At 46.5% G+C, this 20567-nt stretch overlaps 2 protein-coding genes across 2 annotated transcripts in view; both read right to left on the bottom strand.

The window, feature by feature from the left end:
- Positions 1 to 1004: 1004 nt before the first annotated feature.
- LOC144266425 (late histone H2A.1-like) lies at positions 1005 to 6325 on the bottom strand. The gene is made up of 2 exons (XM_077819878.1): positions 6276 to 6325; positions 1005 to 1418 (listed from the first exon to the last, which is right to left on the bottom strand). The coding sequence occupies exons 1-2, from the start codon at positions 6303 to 6305 to the stop codon at positions 1005 to 1007; spliced, it is 444 nt and encodes a 147-aa protein (XP_077676004.1). The 5' UTR covers positions 6306 to 6325.
- An 8904-nt stretch (positions 6326 to 15229) lies between these two features.
- The window catches only part of CRACR2B (calcium release activated channel regulator 2B), a 50066-nt gene continuing 44728 nt past the window's right edge, over positions 15230 to 20567 (bottom strand). Inside the window, exons 15-16 of the mRNA XM_077819940.1 lie at positions 17365 to 17432; positions 15230 to 15314 (exon numbers count right to left, since the gene is read on the bottom strand). Coding sequence (XP_077676066.1) covers positions 15230 to 15314; positions 17365 to 17432 — 153 coding nt within the window. The remainder of the gene's footprint in view (positions 15315 to 17364; positions 17433 to 20567) is intronic.

Below are 20567 nucleotides of genomic sequence, written 5' to 3'. Positions count from 1 at the left end.
AGGACAAGGCAGTGAGGAGACAACCTAGTCTCACACCAGACTCCCCTAAGGCAGTAACCACATGGTTCAGTCTCGACACTGGGGACACAGGAGTTGTGCCTAGTTCTGGGCCAGTTGAACATTCTCCCCTAGGTTTGGGGTAGCACATTGATGTCATTAGTTGCGGGGGTAAGACCATCATGACGCCTCTCACATAAGGCATTTCTGTTCTCTGCCTGCCTTGCATCAGGACTGCCCTTCTCACTACTCCCCTGCTGTAGGATTGTGGAAATACCAGTTTTCTGCAAGGGCCTCCCTTCCTCCAAATCCTATTAGTGGTTGTATTATGGGAGCAATTGAGATTAGGGCCCCATTGTACAAGGCACTTATCTAAGTAGACAAAAAAAAGAAGAAGAATTATCCCTACTTTATGGGGGAGGAACTAAGGCCCAGATCCTCAAGGGAGGGAGGCGCCTAAATGCCTTTGAGGATCTGGGCCTAAATGATTCACTCAAGATAACACAATGAAGCCGGTATCCAGGCCATACCTAGGGAGGTGTGGGATCCAGGGCAGAAATGATAATTTGTAACTTCTGGGACCAAGCATGCCCAGTGCTGGGCAATCACACTGGTGGCTCATGGGGCCCCCCCAAAACAGGGGGCCCAGAGCAGTCACCCCAATTTGCCGTACCCAAGGGACTGCTCTGCCTGTATCAGAATCAGGACTAAAACCACGTCTCCTGTGGCTAAGACACTAGACCAGTGCAGAAGACCATTTTTCTCTAAATCATACAAACCAGAGCTGGATTCCTTATTACAATCTACTGCATAAATAGGAATCACAAGAGCCAGATAGTCTAATAAACCTGTACTTCATACACCAAAAAGCATATACAAATCACCAGTCTGAATAAATATTCTTTAGCAGCAATACACAAACCAAGTGAAGCCTGTAGCACAGAACCCAGTCTCGGTGAGCCAGACCTCACCCCTCATTGCAAGGCTCAGCTGCAGCTGGAGGGGAGCTAGCAGGGGGAAGCTCTCTTTCTACTTGCAGACTTTTTGTTGGGTTTCTTGATCAGAAGCGGCTTCTCAATTCTGGGTGGGACACCTCCTTGTGGAATAGTCACCTGGTTGAAGAGTTTATGCAGTTCGTCGTCACACTTAATGCCCAGCAGGATGTGCCTTGGCATGATGCGGTGGTAGCCCTTTGCCTGGGTCACGTACCCTGCTGCTTCCAGCACTTCGGCACTCAGGTACTGTAGCACAGAGGCCAGGTAGACTGCAGCACTGGGGCTTATTCTCACAGCATAGTGCCCCTTCTTCAGGTACCGATGGACACGGCTCACGGGGAATTGCAAACCAGCCCTCTTTGACTGGGATCTTGAAGACCAGGGCTTTGCCTTCCTCTTGCCGCGTCCAGACATTCTGTCACTAGGCTACAAGAAAGAGGGAACAGTCACCCACAGCTGCCCTGGCCAGGAGACTTGCAAGCACGTGTGTTAAGCTAGATAGAAGCCCCAGTAGGAACAAACCAGCATTCCAACACTCTAAACACGGTGAAAGGGGTAGCCAAGGACAATGTAGCAGCACAGTTACGATTGCTCTTTACCTTGGAAGCTGGAAAAATGTTGTACACCATGTTGGTCACAACTCATTGTAGCCTGTGCAATAAATGAGAGCCTAGGTCAATAGCACAGGAAGTTAAAGGGTAAGCGTCCTGGGCAGTAGCTTGCATTAGAGAAGTTTTGTTGTCCAAGGCTGGGTGCCAGCTATTGGTCCAGTATGTGAAGGAACAGATATTGCTCCTCTGGTCTGTGCCCTTTGCAGAGGAGAACTAGTTTAATCTGCCCCCACCCTTCTTTTTCACAGCTTCTCTGAACACCTACCGCACCACTCTCCTGTAGAGGAGCCCAGCTAGGTTGTGACGTTCATACTTTGAAGGCCTTCCCCTTTGCTGGGGACAGTTTCCCATGTGGCTGAGCAAACAGGCTATCAGCAGGGACAACAAAGCCACAGTGGGGGAAGAGTCTGCTCAGAAAGCTGAGGTGTTAGGCTCTTCCTGTAGATTTTATCTGTTTTTCTCCTTCCCCCATGAGCCAAGAGCCTACATCCCTCCCCATCCCAGATCCATACTAGCCAGACAAGCCATATTTAAGGCTATTTCAGACTCACAGCTCTTGGCAAGTTGTAGACTGGGCCTTCCAGTGCTTTTTGCTGACCCATCTGGGGTAGGGGGGTCTTTTCCATTACAGCAGATGGCCTGAGAAGAGGTACCCCTGCCCCGTGGTCTCTCTTTATCAGTAGCCTAATTTTGCTATGGAAGGGGGACAGATGCTTCAGGGGTTTCAGCTGCTGCACCCAGCAATGAGCAAGGTGGAACCACACCAAGGCTCATTTGTGACACCTGGGGGTGCCACTCTTTACACTGCCTTGGAGCAGAGCTCCAGACCTATATTTGGGGCTCTCACTTTGCCAGAGGCAGACATTAGGAGCCACTAATCAGCTTAACACCTGTTGGAGGGGGCACCATGAGACTGAATATTAAAAACCACGGTCTCACCCTACACCTTGGAATTTGAAAGCCCCCAGGGCCTTGCTGATATGACATCTGCTGTAGTGACAGAGAGACCCCTAGTACATGGGGAACTAGTTATAGGATAAAGATGGGTAACAATTTCTGTGTTTGGCGGGGGGACCTCTGTGAAGGCCTATGTTAAGCCAGGGAGCATACTCAGTATGAACCAAGAAAATTTCAGGTTTGTATGGATTTGAGCACCTCACTCTGAGCACTCATAAGCAGAGCTGAGAATTACAGGCTATTAGAGGCATTGCCTATACAGAGCTCACTGGGTCCAAAGAGAATTAATTGAAGGTAGACAGACAGACAGAGCCAAGCCACTTATTTAGGCACTCAACATAAGAGCATAAGTCTGAAATGCAGACTCAGTGCAAGATAGCTGGTCAGTTAGCAAGCGCATAGTACCATCTCTCCAGCCACCATACAGACTCACCTTTACACATACCACACTTACACTGGTTCACTAGCGTCAAGGTGAAGTTCTGTCTGACCCAGGAGACTTACGCTAACAGCCTAAACTCATGCTAGAGAGAGACAGCCATATCCCAAGTCAAAGTTTAGAGAAGAATGCTTTGCCTGCCCCCTTTGGCAACAAAGAATATTATAGCAATCCACAGCAGTTGCTGTCCCCCTTACACATCCTTTTCTTTAGGTCTTTCCTGTTATTTATTAAATCCCTCCCAACATCATACTACCCCAGGACAGAAATCCTCTCTCCAGAGAGCACAATTCCTTCATACAAAAGAAAAGAATAAGCCAATATATCACCTCTAAGGTTTTCACACCATTTCCTCCTAGCAGCCTGTTTCTGAGCCAACAAATATTTCAAGTAGTAGCCTGCAGCTGGTCCTTTTTAACTTTGTCACCAGTAAGAGCCTCATTAGCACCACTTCCATAATACTTACTTCTAAAACCAGCACCTGGATTACTGACTATCCATTCATCCCCCACAACTCTAGGAGAGGTAAAGGGAGATGGTAAGTAGAGGAAAACATTAAAAATCCCAGACTGAGCTGGTCAATTTGCTGATTAGGAAAGAAGAAGTTATCAGTGGTTTGCTGTCAAAACTGTGAGACTGTATCGAGTGGGGTCTTGCAGGGGTCTGTCCTGGGTGTGGTACTATTCAATATGTTTGCTAGTGACTTGGATAATGGGTTGGAGAGTACGCTTATAAAACATGCAGATAACGCCAAGATGGGAGGCATTGCAAGAACTTTGGAGGACAGGATTAGAGTTCAAAATGACCCTGGCAAATTGGATAATTGTTCTGAAATCAACAAGATGAAATTCAATAAAGACAAGTGCAAAGTACTATACCTAGAAAGGACAAACCAAATGCACAAATGAAAAATGGGGAATAACTGGCTGGGTGGTAGTACTTCCAAAAAGAATCTGGGGGTTACAGTAGATCACAAATTGAATATGAGCCAACAATGTGATGCCATGAAAAGGAAGGCTAATGGGAGTTTTGTATCTAAGACATAGCAGGTAATTGTCCTGCTCTACTCAGCACAGTTGAGGCCTCAGTGCAGCATTGCATCAAGTTTTGGGGGCCACACTTGGAGAAAGATGTGGATTTTTTGAAGAGAGTCCAGAAGAGAGCACCAAAAATAATAGAAGGTTTAGAAAACCTGACCTATGAGAAAAGGTTAAAAATAATTGGCCATGGTGAGTCTTAAGAAAAGAAGAGTGAGAGGGGACCTGACAACAGTCTTCAAATATGTTAAGGACTGTTACAAAGAGGACGGTGATCAATGGTTCTGCATGTCCATGAAGATAGGACAAGAAGTAGTCAATTTAATCTGCAATAAAGGAGATTTAGGTTTGAGATTAGGAAAGGCTTTCTAACTATATGGACAGTTAAGTACTGGAACAGGTTATCAAGGGAGGCTGTGATCTTCTTGTCCCTGGAGGTTTTTGAGAACAAATTAGACAAACAACTGTCAGGGATGGTCTAGGTTTACTTGGTCCTGCCTCAGCAAGGGGCTGGACTAGGTGACCTCTTGAGGTCCCTTCTAATCCTACATTTCTATGATTCTATATGCATAACTTTACACACATGTCTAGTCCCACTGACTTCAGAGGGACTAATCACATGAATGCAGGTATTTGCAGGAATGGGAGCTTAGATTTAAGCTGCTTTGGACAGGGTTATTTTTTAAGAGTTATATCCACCTAACCGCACTCTCTAAATAATTATTTTGACTTCAGAGTGAGAGGACTGAATCTCAGTATATCTGGGGCCTGAGTCTCTGACTCCACGTACCCCCGGGGCAGAGTGAGTGTGATAGGGAGGTAGAATGTTGCTATGTCAGAATGATACTCTGTGACACCTGCTTTGCACAGGTGGACGTGACTGTGTCAGGTGCTGGCATTGGGGAATCAGGGCCTGTGGGACAGTGTTTGCACTGTTTCACATTAATGTAGTAAATACAGCCCTCTACTCCCCACCATTTCCCAAACTCCCAAGATGGGGTTGCTTAGTCTGCATCTCTCCGGCATCATTTTTATCCACGGAAGAGAACAAAATTTCCCAAACGTTCGGGATGATGATCTTTGTCTCATGGGAAAGTTCTACTTTTAAATTTAAAAACTGGGGCCTTTTCTTAACCTCTGGTTTGGTTTCTCAAACGGACGCTGTCAGGATAATCCTCTTTTTTTAATCATCAGGTTATTAAACTGGAAGAAGCCGAACACTCTTAAATTCTTCTTGCCAATGTACAAAAGTTTGTGTGACCTTGTCTATTCATTGGAGCTACTGTATTTTCTCCTCATGCTTCTCTGCCTGTACTTGTGTACATAACTGTACTCTTAGAAGAGACAACATATATTTCCCAGCCTGAAGGAGAAAGGGTTTTTAGTGTTATGATCCTAAAATGCCTTATAGGTTGTGCACATGGGTCACTCCCCTACCAGGAAAATGCAGTCAGTTTGATGGTGGAACAGCTCTGGGCAGAGATCCCCATTTGTGTCACTCAAAATTGGGGTCATCCCCTTTTTCATTAGTTTGTGCTGTAGCTTCCAGTAACAGCTTGCAAATTGGGCTGGTAGAAAATCTTCCATTGAAATGTCTTTCATGAAAATCTGGGTTTTGGGTGAAACTAGAGATTTTGTGTAAAGTGTCTATTTCCCACCAAATTTTAGAATTTCAGCAACAAAACAAAAAAGGTTACAGTTTTCAATAGATATGGGGTTTTTTTTTGTTGTTTCCCCCCCACCACAAAAGTTGAAATTCTGCAGAGAAAGAATCCATTTTCCAACCAGCTGTATTTGCATACACAGTGTGAAATACTCCCTGGTACTTACACCACCTATGCAGCCTCATAGAACCCCAGTGCCAATGACATGACAATGACAATGTTGCCTGGCTGTGTTGAATGCTAGGATGTGATAAAGACCCATTAACACATTTCCTGCACTAGAAATGGAAGTGAGTAATAACGTCTCCATTTGAATAACAGACGGAATTTCTGTGTGGTACACAATGTAAATAACCAAGCTGGAATTTGGCCAGGGCACTATGAAAAACATGTCTTAATTCCTGTCAAAAGAATGCATGGGATTTTTAAAATATTATTAAAACTAGACCCAAGGGTGGCACGCAACCACGTGCCATGCATGAAGCAATAAATTGCTCCACACTTCTGGGGGTCTTGCTCTGTTAACACCACAATAGGGTCTGCCCCTCTTAATGATCTAAACCATGACTTCTAACCTTTAAAGATGAATGTGCGGGACCCAACATTCCTGTACTGCCTCAGAGATGAGTGTCCTGAGCCAAACCCTTCACGCGTTTTCAAAGCCACTTGGTTGTATCGCTCCACCAGTTGCAAACTTCTCAGCTTCCATTCCAGAGGATGTAACCTGCATAGCATACAGGCAAACCTTAAAATTTGGCTGCTCTCTATCACACAGGCAATTACCTAGGGCAGCCAAATTTTAAGGGTCTGGGCGCCTTTGGACTGATATGGGTAGAGGTTTGCCTGTATGGTCCCTAAGTTCCTCTGTCACTGTCAGGTTTCAGAGTAACAGCCATGTTAGTCTGTATTCACAAAAAGAAAAGGAGTACTTGTGGCACCTTGGAGACTAACCAATTTATTTGAGCATAAGCTTTCGTGAGCTACAGCTCACTTCATCAGATGCATACTGTGGAAAATACAGAAGATGTTTTACACACACAAATCATGAAAAAATGGGTGTTTATCACTACAAAAGGTTTTCTCTCCCCCCACCCCACTCTCCTGCTGGTAATAGCTTATGTAAAGTGATCACTCTCCTTACAATGTGTATGATAATCAAGGTGGGCCACTTCCAGCACAAATCCAGGTTTTCTCCTCCCTCCCCCCCCACTGTCTGCTTTTGTGCTTCAGGGAGAGGCCGTTGAGTTGCTCGGTCCCTCACTGGCAGCTGGAAAAGTGCAGTTTGCTTGTAATGGCAGGATTGTGTGTTCACCCCCTTATACACCAGGCTGTCATAGCCCAGCTGCATGGCGTTAGCCTTCTATACAACACATCTCCCCTCTAGGGACCACAACATGAGGGCAAAATACAGCTGGTAAATCTCTGGGAAATAGCACTGGGCTGAGGTACGTCTATGTTTTCCTTCTCCCCCCATACTTTAGCTGCTTGGGATTCTAGCTGAAATACAGCAAGAGCCACATGAGAGTCAGAGGCAAACTAAACTCTCCAGTCTAACGATATGGGGTTTTCTCACTTCACCTGGAAACAAGATGAGCCCAGACTCAAAGGGCTGGCATTGTCGGGAGCCTTTGAGACAGTCTCCAGCACCGAGCCCACCGCTCTCGTACCTAACATTCTCTTCTACACCTAAGAAAAAGGACGCTCTCTTTGAAAATGTTCCCCAAACTAAATTTGTCACTAACCCACCTCTTATTATTTAGTATTACACTAGAGGCCTCAACAGAGCTTGAGGGCTCTATGTACCTACACATAGTATGGGACAGATAAGTTTACGGCCTCTTAGGCATTGACCCCTTCCACCTGGTAATGTACACACTAGTTCGCCACTGCTATTTACTGGATGGAAATGGAACCACTCGTCTGAGTGTTAGAAGCTTGATATTGGTTACAGGTAATGGAGCTTCTCTTAACTCTAGTGGTAGGGTCTTGTTTTATGTGGGGCGATCAGGAGAACTTGGGCTCGATCTCTGCTATAACTCTCAAGCAGCTGAGGTGCAGGATAGCGACAATGGTTACATTTCTGGCTGGTTATAGCTCATTTACAATACCAGTGAAAATCCTGGTTATTATAGTTAGGAGTGGAGAACTATCCTGGCCCTCACAGCTAGAGGAATAACCAATATACAGTTGTATAAATAGTTTCAATATATCATGTATTGTCACCCTTCTTCCAGTTGACTGGAATCAGTAGAGAGATTAAGGCTGTGAGAAATTGCCCCTGCTGTTTGCAACAGCTCTCCCAAAGAACTGACTTCACCAAGCTACCAACAATGCAGCATTTCCACCAAGCCCGTACGCTGCTTCCGCAAAAGGAAAAAGAACTTGTAAGACCCTGTGTAACAGTATCAGGTGGTGATCCCTCTCGTAACAATGTTATATTGTAAGTAGTAAATGTGTTAGCCCATGTTTTTGTACATGCAGCCTGTGTTCAGCTCTGTTCTACATTGTTGATTCCGTACAAAGAGCACAAGAGGTGTAAGTTCATTATCTGCTAGCAAATCTGCGACGTGCTCTTTTCCACTGGTAGTGAATGCGAATGGCCCAGGTTCAGCTCCTGCCCCATGGCACAGGCTCACACTGCGGTTGCAATACACTGCAATATATGCTCTGTGCTGGATGAGACAGAAAAGAGTTCCTCAAGTTTTGATCAGCCTGTAACTGTATCACGTACCAGCTGCTGATCAAAAAGGCATCTCCGAGTCTCATTACCGACAACAGCTAAGGGAGCTTCTCCTGCAGCTCAGGTAAGGGGCTTTGACCACGTACTCATGGTTTCTAGCCTCCCCCCACCCCTCCTCCCCACACTCACAAAGCCACTTAGCTTTGTGGGTCAGCTAATGAACCTGCCTGCTGTTTTTGTGTATGAGGCCATGGATCATTATACAGTGCCACACAAGGGGGTACTACATGGTTACAGGTGCCTATTGGAGGAGACCTTCCTTGTTGGAGGTCATCGGGGAGGCAGTTAAGGCTATTAGATGCTTTTTGAAGATGAAGAGAGGGCCCCAGGACTGCTATTGCTGAGCACAGAGTAGCTGCTACCCTAGTGGTCACTGCACCACTAGTCTCTGGCTCACTGCATCAGCTGGGACACCTGGCCTATCAAAGTGCCACGGCACCCAAGTTCCAGTGTATTCAGTAAACAGCATGAATCCCCTTGGCAGTGAGGTGGGGCAAATACCCAGCAGACTAAGAGGGGTAGCCGTGTTAGTCTGTATCCACAAAAACAGTGAGTCCGGTGGCACCTTAAAGACTAACAGATTTATTTGGGCATAAGCTTTTGTGGGTAAAAAACCCACTTCTTCAGATGCCTGGAGTGAAAATTGCAGATACAGGCATAAATAAACTGGCACATGAAGAGAAGGGAGGTACCCAGAGTGGACCACATCCACCCTGACTGAGTTGGCCTTGTTAACACTGGTTCTCCACCTGTAAGGTAACTCCCTTCTCTTCATGTGCCAGTATATTTGTGCCTGTATCTGTAATTTTCACTCCATGCATCTGAAGAAGTGGGTTTTTTACACACGAAAGCTTATGCCCAAATAAATCTGTTAGTCTTTAAGGTGCCACTGGACTCCTCGTTGTTTTTCCAGCAGACTTAGATGTTTGGCTACTCCCTCAAGTCACAGCTTCCATTTCCTTAGTGATAAATGTTCTCATTCCTTCCAGAATCCAAATGCAGAGAGATGTTTCTAGGGAAAGCCTGTTCTGCGGTTGTGTTGTAGGTGACTCAGAAGGCATTCCCCACCCAGGACGTTCCTGGGGAGTTCTGATCACCAGCAGTCGCCACAGAAGCCTGAGTCATTGCCGTGGCGTGGGAGGGATCAGGCCATTAGCAAGGAAGCTATCAGGCCAACCAAATATTAGGGCTGAGGCATTTATTTATTTTTAAAGTTTATAGAAGGGGAGATTTGGTTGGTCTCCTGGTAAGGGAGCCTTTAAGTTTGTTCAGAAAGGTCCCTTGCAGCTGGAGCTTCACTCTTAGATGTGTGGTCCCTAAACAGAAACACTTGCTGGTGATCTGCAGAGAACAAACTGGTCACATGGTGCTGGGTTCAGCCTTGTTTCCAGCTGCTACCTTGTACTAAAAGCAGCTAAAAAACACTTTCCTTACCTTGCTTTTTCTACATCAGCCACTGCAATGGTCACTCCAGAGATGCTACAGGCTTATGAATGGGAGTGGGAGGGGAGATGGGTCGGAGCAGTCCGGAAGAGGAAGGGAAGAGTCCACCACACAAACATTTGAAAAAAGAAAAGGAGTACTTGTGGCACCTTAGAGACTAACCAATTTATTTGAGCATAAGCTTTCGTGAGCTACAGCTCGAAAGCTTATGCTCAAATAAATTGGTTAGTCTCTAAGGTGCCATAAGTACTCCTTTTCTTTTTGCGAATACAGACTAACACGGCTGTTACTCTGAAACAAACATTTGAGAAATTAGATCAGACATGAATGATATCTGACTAGAACCCCCTTTCTCTCCATCCCCTAGAGCAAGGTCCAGGCCCAAAGTGTGCTAATAGCATGTTTCACTATATAAGTAAGTTTCACAACTGAAAAGACTCATTACACACACCAACTAAGTTTTAAAATGTCACAACAACCAAGACATAAGACCAGGATCTTCTACTGCTTGGTAAGATTTTTTTCAGAGCTGCTAATAATTCAGGATGGGCAGTTCCCACATCTCCAGGAAAGGGAAGGGTAAGGCAGGAAGAGAGGAAACAGAAGGATAGGCCTGAAGTGCGATCAGTTTGTGTTATTTAACAGCAGCAAAGAACGGTCACAAAACAATGAGTGTTAGCAGCACAAGGGCAAGCTTCGATTCTCTGAGCAACAGCTCTACAGGCTGTAAACAGCCTTCAGAGCACAAAACAAGTATGAAAGCTTCATTAGGCTAATTAAAAAGTGGAAATCTAACGTTGCCACTGGGGCTGATGGCTAAGAAAAGTAATTTTCTCATACGGAATTAGTGAGCTACATTCTTGGCAAATCAAGGCTGGATTTCCTTTGAGAAATTAGAGCCTGATCCAAAGCCTAACAAAGCCAGTGGGAGTCTTTCCAATGGCACCATAATAACAGCATAATGGAGGACCCTCCTTTGCCCCTCTTCCAGAGTATTTTCCTTAGCACTGTTCTGCCTTGTGGTTTCTCAGTGATACACTTTTAATGGCAGCCAATCCACCCTTTATTGTGTACCATGGGCCTGGCAGGATGTGCCTTGTAGAGATTGAGGGAGACATCTGCATTATTGTTTATGAATATCATCTACACCCCAGTTTACCTGTTTAATATTATTCTGTCTGACTGCATAGAGCTAAATCAAAGTAGGTTGTTGAGGGGAAACAAAACAAAGATCAGGTATCAGGCTTCAAAATAAACTATGATACATCTGAAATTTTTGGACTTAATATTCCCAGAAGGGTCAAATGTATGTCAGCTGCACACATTTCAATGTGTAAAGGGAATCTTTACAATATTTAGGAAACACTACTGTGGTGACACATGAAAAGCTTTTAAAGGCAAATTACCCTCCAATGTGGAATAAAATAATAAAAGATTTTGAAGGAACAGAATAAATATGAAATTTTTGGCTCAGCAGGGTATCCTAGGGGAAGAGGAATGGCCTCCTAAAGTTGTTGTTTTTATTTCAGTGCATTTCTGTTGGTATCCCTGATGTGACTTTAAGAACATGGCAGGATGCACTAGTAAAATTCAGATGGAAACATAAAAGACAAAGGGTGAGTTCAAAACTTCTGTGTCGCCCTACAAAGTGGGGTGGACTAGCTTGCCCTGATTTGGCTTAAAGAAAAGGAGTACTTGTGGCACCTTAGAGACTAACCAATTTATTTGAGCATAAGCTTTCGTGAGCTACAGCTTACTTCATCGGATGCATACTGTGGAAACTGCAGAAGACATTATATACACAGAGACCATGAAACAATACCTCCTCCCACCCCACTCTCCTGCTGGTAATAGCTTATCTAAAGTGATCACTCTCCTTACAATGTGTATGATAAACAAGTTGGGCCATTTCCAGCACAAATCCAGGTTTTCTCACCCTCCGCCCCCCCCCCCCCCACACACAAACTCACTCTCCTGCTGGTAATAGCCCATCCAAAGTGACCACACTCTTTACAATGTGTATGATAATCAAGGTGGGCCATTTCCAGCACAAATCCAGGTTTTCTCAACCCCCCCTCCCTTCCAAAAACCACACACACAAACTCACTCTCCTGCTGGTAATAGCTTATCCAAAGTGACCACTCTCCTTACAATGTGTATGAAAATCAAGGTGGGCCATTTCCAGCACAAATCCAGGTTTTCTCACCACCCCCCCCAAAACACACACACACAAACTCACTCTCCTGCAGGTAGTAGCTTATCCAAAGTGACCACTCTCCCTACAATGTGCATGATAATCAAGGTAGGCCATTTCCAGCACAAATCCAGGTTTTCTCACCCCCCCCCCCACCCCCATACACACACAAACTCACTCTCCTGCTGGTAACAGCCCATCCAAAGCGACCACTTTCCCCACAATGTGCACGATAATCAAGGTGGGCCATTTCCAGCACAAATCCAAGTCTTCTCCCCTCCCCCCCGCCCAAACTCACTCTCCTGCTGGTAATAGCTCATCCAAACTGACCACTCTCCCTACAATGTGTATGACAATCAAAGTGGGCCATTTGGGTGGGCTGATTTGGCTTGTTGTTATTATACATCACATTTAAAAGATGTGGTTGTGACAGATATTACAACCACAAGCTGTAACTTTGGGGGCACATAACGTATTATGGTTCTGTACCGCTGGGGGCAGGCTGAGTTCTGGATTTAGCCATGTTTGGTCAATTTTCCAAAAGTGATTTAGGAGCCTGAGAGCCATTGTCAAAAGTGACTTTGTCCTTGTCCACACACACAAGCTGTGCCGTTCTCGTGCTTAAGGTGGTACAACCCACCCCCATAGTGTGGCCGCAGTTATACCAGGATAAAGGTTTTAAACCAGCAGAACTTAGTCATGGAAAGGAAGGGGAACAGCTGTAGTGGTATAAGCACCTTTATCCCAGCGTACCTGGGACCATACCAGGCGTTATACTGATTTGTGTGTACTAATAACGAGCTCCCCTCCTCCCCGCCCCAGCCAATGCAGTTACTGTGATACAAAACCAGTGTGCAGCGCAGACCTGAGGCACTGAGGAGCCTAAGTCTCATTGAATGGAAAGGGGGCTTATGCTCCTAAGTCTCTTTTGTAAAATGGGGCCACCGCCAAAGTGCTCTTGAAAACGTTCCCTGTTCTTTCATCCCTTCGCTGTATGATGCTGAGCTACACCTGTGAGAGCCCACCCTTCCCACTGAAACCATTCATGATTTGGAAATACAGGAACACGCAAGCGCCCGATCCTTTGATTAGCCTGTGGAAGCAAAACGTGTCAATGGTGGCTTTTGACACAACTGCAACACAACAAGCCTCTTGTTTGCTTGCGGCTCCTGCTTCACTGGTACCTCAAGCAGGGGACAAACGTCTTAATGCCAGGTGTGTGCTCTATAGGGATAACAACTAGAGCTATTCAGGAGTCAGGAGGTGACCCCCTCCTCAGCTATTCGGGAGCTGCCCTCAGCAAGGGACAGACAGGCATCTCCCCGGGACAGCGGCCACATATCCTCAGGCACAAAAGGGCTGCAGAGCTCTCTGCATTTGTCACAGGCCCTAACCCACTGGTGTTTGGTAGCTTGGTGTCAACGGGAGCTAAATCCAACCCTCAAAGTCCCAGGCTAGCTGCAGCCCCAGCCAGAATTTCCCCAGAGGTCAGCGGTTTGCGCCATCAGCGGCTTGAGTTTGGGCAGGTTTGTGCTAGCCTCCAAACTGCACCCGCAGGCAGAATCCACGCGCCTTGAGCAAAGAAGAAAGCTAGTGTCAACCTGCTCCAGCGTCACCGTCTCAGCTGGCTGCGGTTGAAGGACTGACAAGTGTTAGGGCCATGACACATCCATGTTCCTACCTAGAAGGCAGGAAACAGGTTTTGTTATAACCTTAGATCAAAATGCTACAAGGCCTACACCTCCCTTCAGAAAACACAAGTGCGAAAGTCAGGTAGAACCAGCGCTGTTTGGGTTGACGCTGGGGTTTGAACCAGGGACCTTCAGAACTATAAGCATTTGCTACTTGAACTAGAGCAGTGGGTTTCAAACTGTGGGTCGTGACCCAGTAGTGGGCCGCAGAATGTCAGGCACTGGGTCGCGGCGGCTCTGGTCAGCACTGCTGACCGGGCCGTTAAAAGTCCCGTTGGCGGTGCTGCCCGGCTAAAGCAGGCTAGCTCCTACCTGTTCTGACACCACGCTGCGCCCCGGAAGCAGCCAGCAGCAGGTCCAGCTCCCAGGCCGGGGGGGCCACGGGGCTCCATGCGCTGACCCCACCCCAAGCACCAGTTCCACACTCCCATTGGCCTGTGGGTGAGAGCCGCACGGAGCCGCTTGCGCCCCTCTGCCTAGGAGCTGGGCCTGCTGCTGGCTGCTTTCAGGATGCAGTGCAGTCTACAGTGCCAGGACAGGCAGGAAGCCTGCCTTAGCACCACCACTGACCGGGAGCCGCCCGAGAGAAGCCTGTGCCCCAACCCCGTGCCCCAAACCCCTGCCCCAGCCCTGAGCCCCCCCCCCCAAACCCAGAGCCTCTTCCTGCACCCCAAACCCCTCAGCCCCACCCCAGAGCCCTGACCCCCTTCTGCACCCCAACCCCCTGCCCCAGCCCAGAGCCCCCTCCCACACCCCAAACCCCTCATCCGCAGCTCCACTGGGTCGCGGGCATCAACAATTTTCTTCAACTGGGTTACCAGAAAAAAAGTTTGAAAACCACTGAACTAAAGGACTACCTCCTTTAAGGCTCATTGCTAGGAGACTCAGTGGAGCAGCCACTAGAAGGAGACAAAGAGCCATGCAGGTCACATAGCTGAGTAACTCTGATTAGTCAGTCCGCTCCCAAAGGCCAAGCAAACATCACCTTTAAGACGCACCAACACTCCCAGTGCTATTTCCAAGTTTAAAATAATCGTCTCCTTATTACAGAGCTGGACATTGCTTTAGTTGATTTAAAACGGAGTGTTAGGGGCGCCCTCTGTTCTCCTGTGTTTGTTTCCCATCGGGGGTGAGACGCAAAAGGAACAAGCAAAGAGGAGAACCAATTTCGGTGTGGCCAGTGCAACGGCTCAAGCAGTATGTCCCTGGAGTTGGGGGGTGGGGTTGGGGGGAGGATGCTGCAGCTGTAGGAGAGCATGGGGTGGAGGGAGATTAGAATTATTTCGTTGCACATAAGTTTTGTTTTGTTTTAACATCTGGATGTTCCCTCTTGGGACAAGCTTGCACCTTCCTTGAGTCCCTGTGGAGCTGATAACATCAGTTCTCAGCTAGCTGGGAGGCAACCTGCTTAGCCAGCCATGTGCAGCCCCCACATGCTCCGGAGAGCTGCTCCTTGCTCCATCACATGCAGCATCCCTTCCTCTTGTGGTAATCTTCCAGGTGAAGGACACTTTCCTTCTGCTTGTCCTCTTGAGCTGTCAGCAGCCTGGAATGATCAACAGATTAGCAGTTCAAGAACACAGCGGCCTGATACTGCCTGCTTCCTGCCAAGTCATTCATGCCCTGTGGTCCCCATCAGGCAAGAATAAACTAGATGTTGAAGAGTGAAGGGAAATAGTGAGAGCTGAGCTTCTTTTGGAGTTGGGCTACTGTCAAGGTTCCTCCCCCACTCTGAACTCTAGGGTACAGATGTGGGGACCTGCATGAAAAACCTCCTAAGCTTATCTTTACCAACTTAGGTCAAAACTTCCCCAAGGTACAAAATATTCCGCCCGTTGTCCTTGGACTGGCCGCTACCACCACCAAACTGATACTGGTTACTGGGGAAGAACTGTTTGGACGCGTCTTTCCCCCCAAAATACTTCCCAAAACCTTGCACCCCACTTCCTGGACAAGATTTGGTAAAAAGCCTCACCAATTTGCCTAGGTGACTACAGACCCAGACCCTTGGATCTTAAGAACAATGAACAATCCTCCCAACACTTGCACCCCCCCCTTTCCTGGGAAATGTTGGATAAAAAGCCTCACCAATTTGCATAGGTGACCACAGACCCAAACCCTTGGATCTGAGAACAATGAAAAAGCATTCAGTTTCTTACAAGAAGACTTTTAATAAAAATAGAAGTAAATAGAAATAAAGAAATCCCCCCTGTAAAATCAGGATGGTAGATATCTTACAGGGTAATTCGATTAAAAAACATAGAGAACCCCTCTAGGCAAAACCTTAAGTTACAAAAAAGATACACAGACAGAAATAGTTATTCTATTCAGCACAATCCTTTTCTCAGCCATTTAAAGAAATCATAATCTAACACATACCTAGCTAGATTACTTACTAAAAGTTCTAAGACTCCATTCCTGGTCTATCCCCGGCAGAAACCAGCATATAGACAGACTATAGACAGACACACAGACCCTTTGTTTCTCTCCCTCCTCCCAGCTTTTGAAAGTATCTTGTCTCCTCATTGGTCATTTTGGTCAGGTGCCAGCGAGGTTACCTTTAGCTTCTTAACCCTTTACAGGTGAGAGGAGCCTTCCCCTGGCCAGGAGGGATTTCAAAGGGGTTTACCCTTCCCTTTATATTTATGACAGCTACATAAAAGACAGACAGACAGACAATATTGGTGAGACATTCCAAATGCATGCAGAGGAGGAAGTAGCATCTACTAGAGGAGACAGTGTGTCATAGTGGGTGGGGCACTGGCCGACGACTCAAAAGATGTTGGATCTATTCCTGGCTCTGCCACTGGCCTGCTGGGTGACCTCAGACAATCATGTGCCTCAGTTTTCCCATCTGTAAAATTGGAATGCTGGATCCTTTGTAAAGCACTTTGAGCTCTACTGATGAAAAGATGTATAAGAGCTAGGTGGTATTATTATTACACTACATTAGAAACACAGCAGGACTTCCTGCTTAATAAACCGTTAACTACTAAAGTGGGTCAAAAATTGTAAAAAGACTTTTGCGTTTCAAAGCTTTCAAAGAGAAATTATTTTTCTTTGTTTCCCAAAAAAATGCCTGTGAACTTTTTGAAGCAATTTAAAAACGAAAATTTGTCAGATTTGATATTTTTTGTTTCCCTGCCCTTTTCTCATTTTGCCACTAAAAAAGAAATATGAAAAAAGTAGAAGAAAGGGAGAAAGGAAAAACTGAAAAAAAATAAAAACTGAAAATGAAAATTGTCCAGTTTTCATAGAAAAACCCAGCAATTTAATTTGGGGAATTCTTTTAAAAGGTCTTTTTTGGCCACAAAAACAAACAAAACAAAAGTGGATCACACATTTTGACAAGCGCTGATCTTTCCTTAGGTTGTGACAGTGTCCAAACAAGATGCTTTCCAAACACAGGGGAAGACAACAACCACTTCTCTGGCATGTTGAGTCACCGAAAACAATGCGCTAATCCAAGTTCTCATTTGGGACCAAGTGCTATCTCAGATGAACACCCCTTCTCCTTGCCTGTACCTGAGAGAGGTTGTAGCAGCTTGGCCCTGGCTGAAAAAGGTCCAAGGGTGATGCTGTTCCACTCCACTCACCTTGCCATATGCTCCAGGATGTTATAGCCAGTCATAGCGCTGCACTCATAGAAGACAGCCTTGTATTCCTGCCGGAAGGGAGAGTCAGAAGATAACTTCTGCCGCTCTCAACCCCCCGCCCCACCTAGTCTCTCTCTCTCTCTCTCTCACACTCACACACAAATGATCCTTCCCCATCTCCAGCACTTACAACGGATTATCCTCCGCCTCCCCACACACAATGTAACGCGATTCCGCTCCGGAACCGTCTGGGGTTTCACAGACTGCTGCATACATGCCCCCAGTAATACTGGCATCACAGAGTGTCATCCCGTGAGTGGTACAGGCACGTTCTCTTTCAGCAGCCGGAGGCCCTGGTGTCCAGAGGGTGTCAAAGCTCTAGCAGCCAAGGGGAGCACTGGGTTGGGTCTTTCAGCAGCTGGAAGGACCGGGGGAAATGCCCCCTCACTGGCCTGCGTGCGCTGCCATGCAGCAGAACATAGGAGAGTCAAGATCCTGGTCGGGTGCAATTTGGAGCACACCTCATGCACCACTACATGATTCAATGCAGCAAGGCCCCAGCGCAGGCGTCTTTTCGGCTAAGGGGAGGCAGGGACCACTAGGCATTGAAACGTGGAAAATAAATTCCCATTTCATAATCAACCAGGGCATTCCTGGCAAAACTAGGGTATGCCAAGAGCGTGGAGCCTGGGCTGGCAGACTTGCTAGATCCCTGGTTAAATGGCCACTATTTCAAAGGAATGCTGTGGGCTGCACCCTCACCCTGAGGGGTCAAAGTCATTTTAAGGATGCACCGAGCCCAAGCACAAAGAGACCTGAAGTCCCTCCAGAGCCAGGGTCCATCACAAGCTGGCCACTTTATATTATCATTAAGGCTAAGATTTTGTCACGGATCTTTTTAGTAAAAGTCACAGACAGATCACGGGCAATAAAGAAAAATTCACGGAAGCCCGTGACCTGTCCCTGAATTTTACTAAAACTATCCATGACAAAATGGGGAGCCCAGTTGCGGGGTCCCCACACCATCTGCAGAGGTTGGGCAGCTGCGGGGGCCGCTCTGAGCTCTGGGGGCCCCCACCGCCTGTGCAACCTCTGAGCTCCAGGGTCCCCTGGCTTGGAGTTCCGGGGTACCCCCACCACCCGTGGCAGCCAGGAGCTTTGAAGGACCCCTGCTGTCTGCGGCAACCAGGAGCTGCAGCCATGCCTCCTGAGGTGGCTGGGAACTTCGCGGAGCCCGCAGCACCCTGCGGCAGGAGGACCCCGCAGCTCCTGGCCGACAGGGCTGAATTCACGGAGGTATCTGGAAGTCACAGATTCCATGACTTCCATGACCTCAGTGAAAAAATCGTCATCTTAATTATCATTTAAGGACTTCACCCTGCACCACTGAAGTCAAGGGGAGCTTGGCTGTTGATTCCAGGGGGGCAGGACCATACTCTGCAATAGCCGTTAGCATGCGAGAGTTCCCTCCCATTTCCTAAATATGGCTGTGAGCACGCAAACCAGACCAGAGCGAAATCTACAAAACCTTTGGATTGGGGAGTAGCAAACAGAGCCGTACCTTTGCCAGTCTTTCCCCCTCCGTCTTGGGCACGTGCTGGGTCTTTCTTTCTGCTGCATCCATTTTGTTTCCGAGCAGAAAGATCATGGCCCCATCCTCAATCCCTTCCAGCAGGACAGACAGAGCAAGGCTCCTGTGAGAACCATTTGGAAGACAGGAGTATCTCGGGGCTGGATCCTGATCCCACTGACATGAACAGGAGCCTTGCCATTAGGGTGACCAGACAGCAAATGTGAAAAGTCGGGACAGGGGGTGGAGGTAATAGGAGCCTATATAAGAAAAAGACCCAAAAATTGGAACTGTCCGTATAACATCGGGACATCTGGTCACCCTACTTGCTGTTGACTTCCATGAAAGCAGGATCAAACCCTGTGGGACCTTGCCAGGGCACTGGGAGATTTTGTTTATTTAGGAACTGTTCTGCAAGCTCTTCAAGTGACACTGGGAAAGGAAGTTAAACTATGGGAATGTTCTGATTCCAAGTAGTTGATTTATCAAGCCTTAATGCCAGGGTTTTGGTGAGTGGGCCAGGGAGGAGATGGGATTTTAATTGGAGGGAGGGGGGAAGAAAGGAGTTGTATTTAGTTTCACTGACTTTTTGAAAGAAAGAAAGAAAGAAAGAAAGAAAGAAAGAAAGAAAGAAAGAAAGAAAGAAAGAAAGAAAGAAATCTGCCCTATGAGAATTTAAAAATCCTGCCAGTTTTTCCTGTACAGCCTGAATTTCCTTGGTCTGGAGCCTTTCAGCTTGATGCCTGCTGAACCCAGCCATCCTTAACTGAAAATCCACAAGCTAAACAGGGTAAGCAAATTTAAGCCCTCACATAGCATTTTAGCAGCAGCTGTCATTCAGGGTTCACATCTGAAGTCCCTTATTTAGGTAAAACCCCCATATAACTTCACTGGAAGTGAACTTGAATAAGAACTTCAGAATTTGACCCTGGATCATTTCCAAATTTAAGGATTCTACTCTGCACCATCCACAACATTTGAACTGCTCAGGCTTAGAGTCAGGTGAAAAGTATGGGCCAAATCCTCAGAAACAACTAGAGATTTTGGATGCCTCAATTTTTGGGTGCCCACAGTGGCCTGATTTTTGGAGAGCAGGTACTCAGCCCATTCTGAAAACTAGGACCTTTTCAGGTTTCAAGTTGGATTAAAAAAAAAAAAGCAGCACCTGAAAGCACTAGACATTTTTGAAAATCTTGGCCTTGAATCCTTAAAATTCCTTGGAAAAAAATGACCAAGCTATTTCTAATGGGTATGTGCAAACTTATTGACATTATTCATAAAACTAACTGAGCAGATTTATTTCAACCTTGGCTTGATTTTTGTGTCTCAGCATGATCTACAAACAAGCAAAGTTTGACATTCTCAGCTTCAGCTTTGCATCACCCATACACAAAATATCTACTCAGAACATGTAGGGAAAGTATTCACCCCTTTCCTCTCCCCACAACTCAAATATATCTGAAATGATTTTGCTTTCAAACTTTTGCACACACACACAAAAAACCCTTGCAAATCGACAGAGATTTTTGCAGAATAACGTCACCCCAAAAGAATATGTTTGTGAAAGTTACAGCAAACTGGAATAGGGGTTGGAAGAGAATTTATTTATTATTAGTGTTACAATAATGCATAG

This window comes from Eretmochelys imbricata, chromosome 6 (genome assembly GCF_965152235.1).
Source record: "Eretmochelys imbricata isolate rEreImb1 chromosome 6, rEreImb1.hap1, whole genome shotgun sequence".
Lineage (NCBI taxonomy): Eukaryota > Metazoa > Chordata > Testudines > Cheloniidae > Eretmochelys > Eretmochelys imbricata.
Note: the sequence above shows the minus strand (reverse complement) of the source record. Positions and strands in the feature narration are given on the sequence as shown.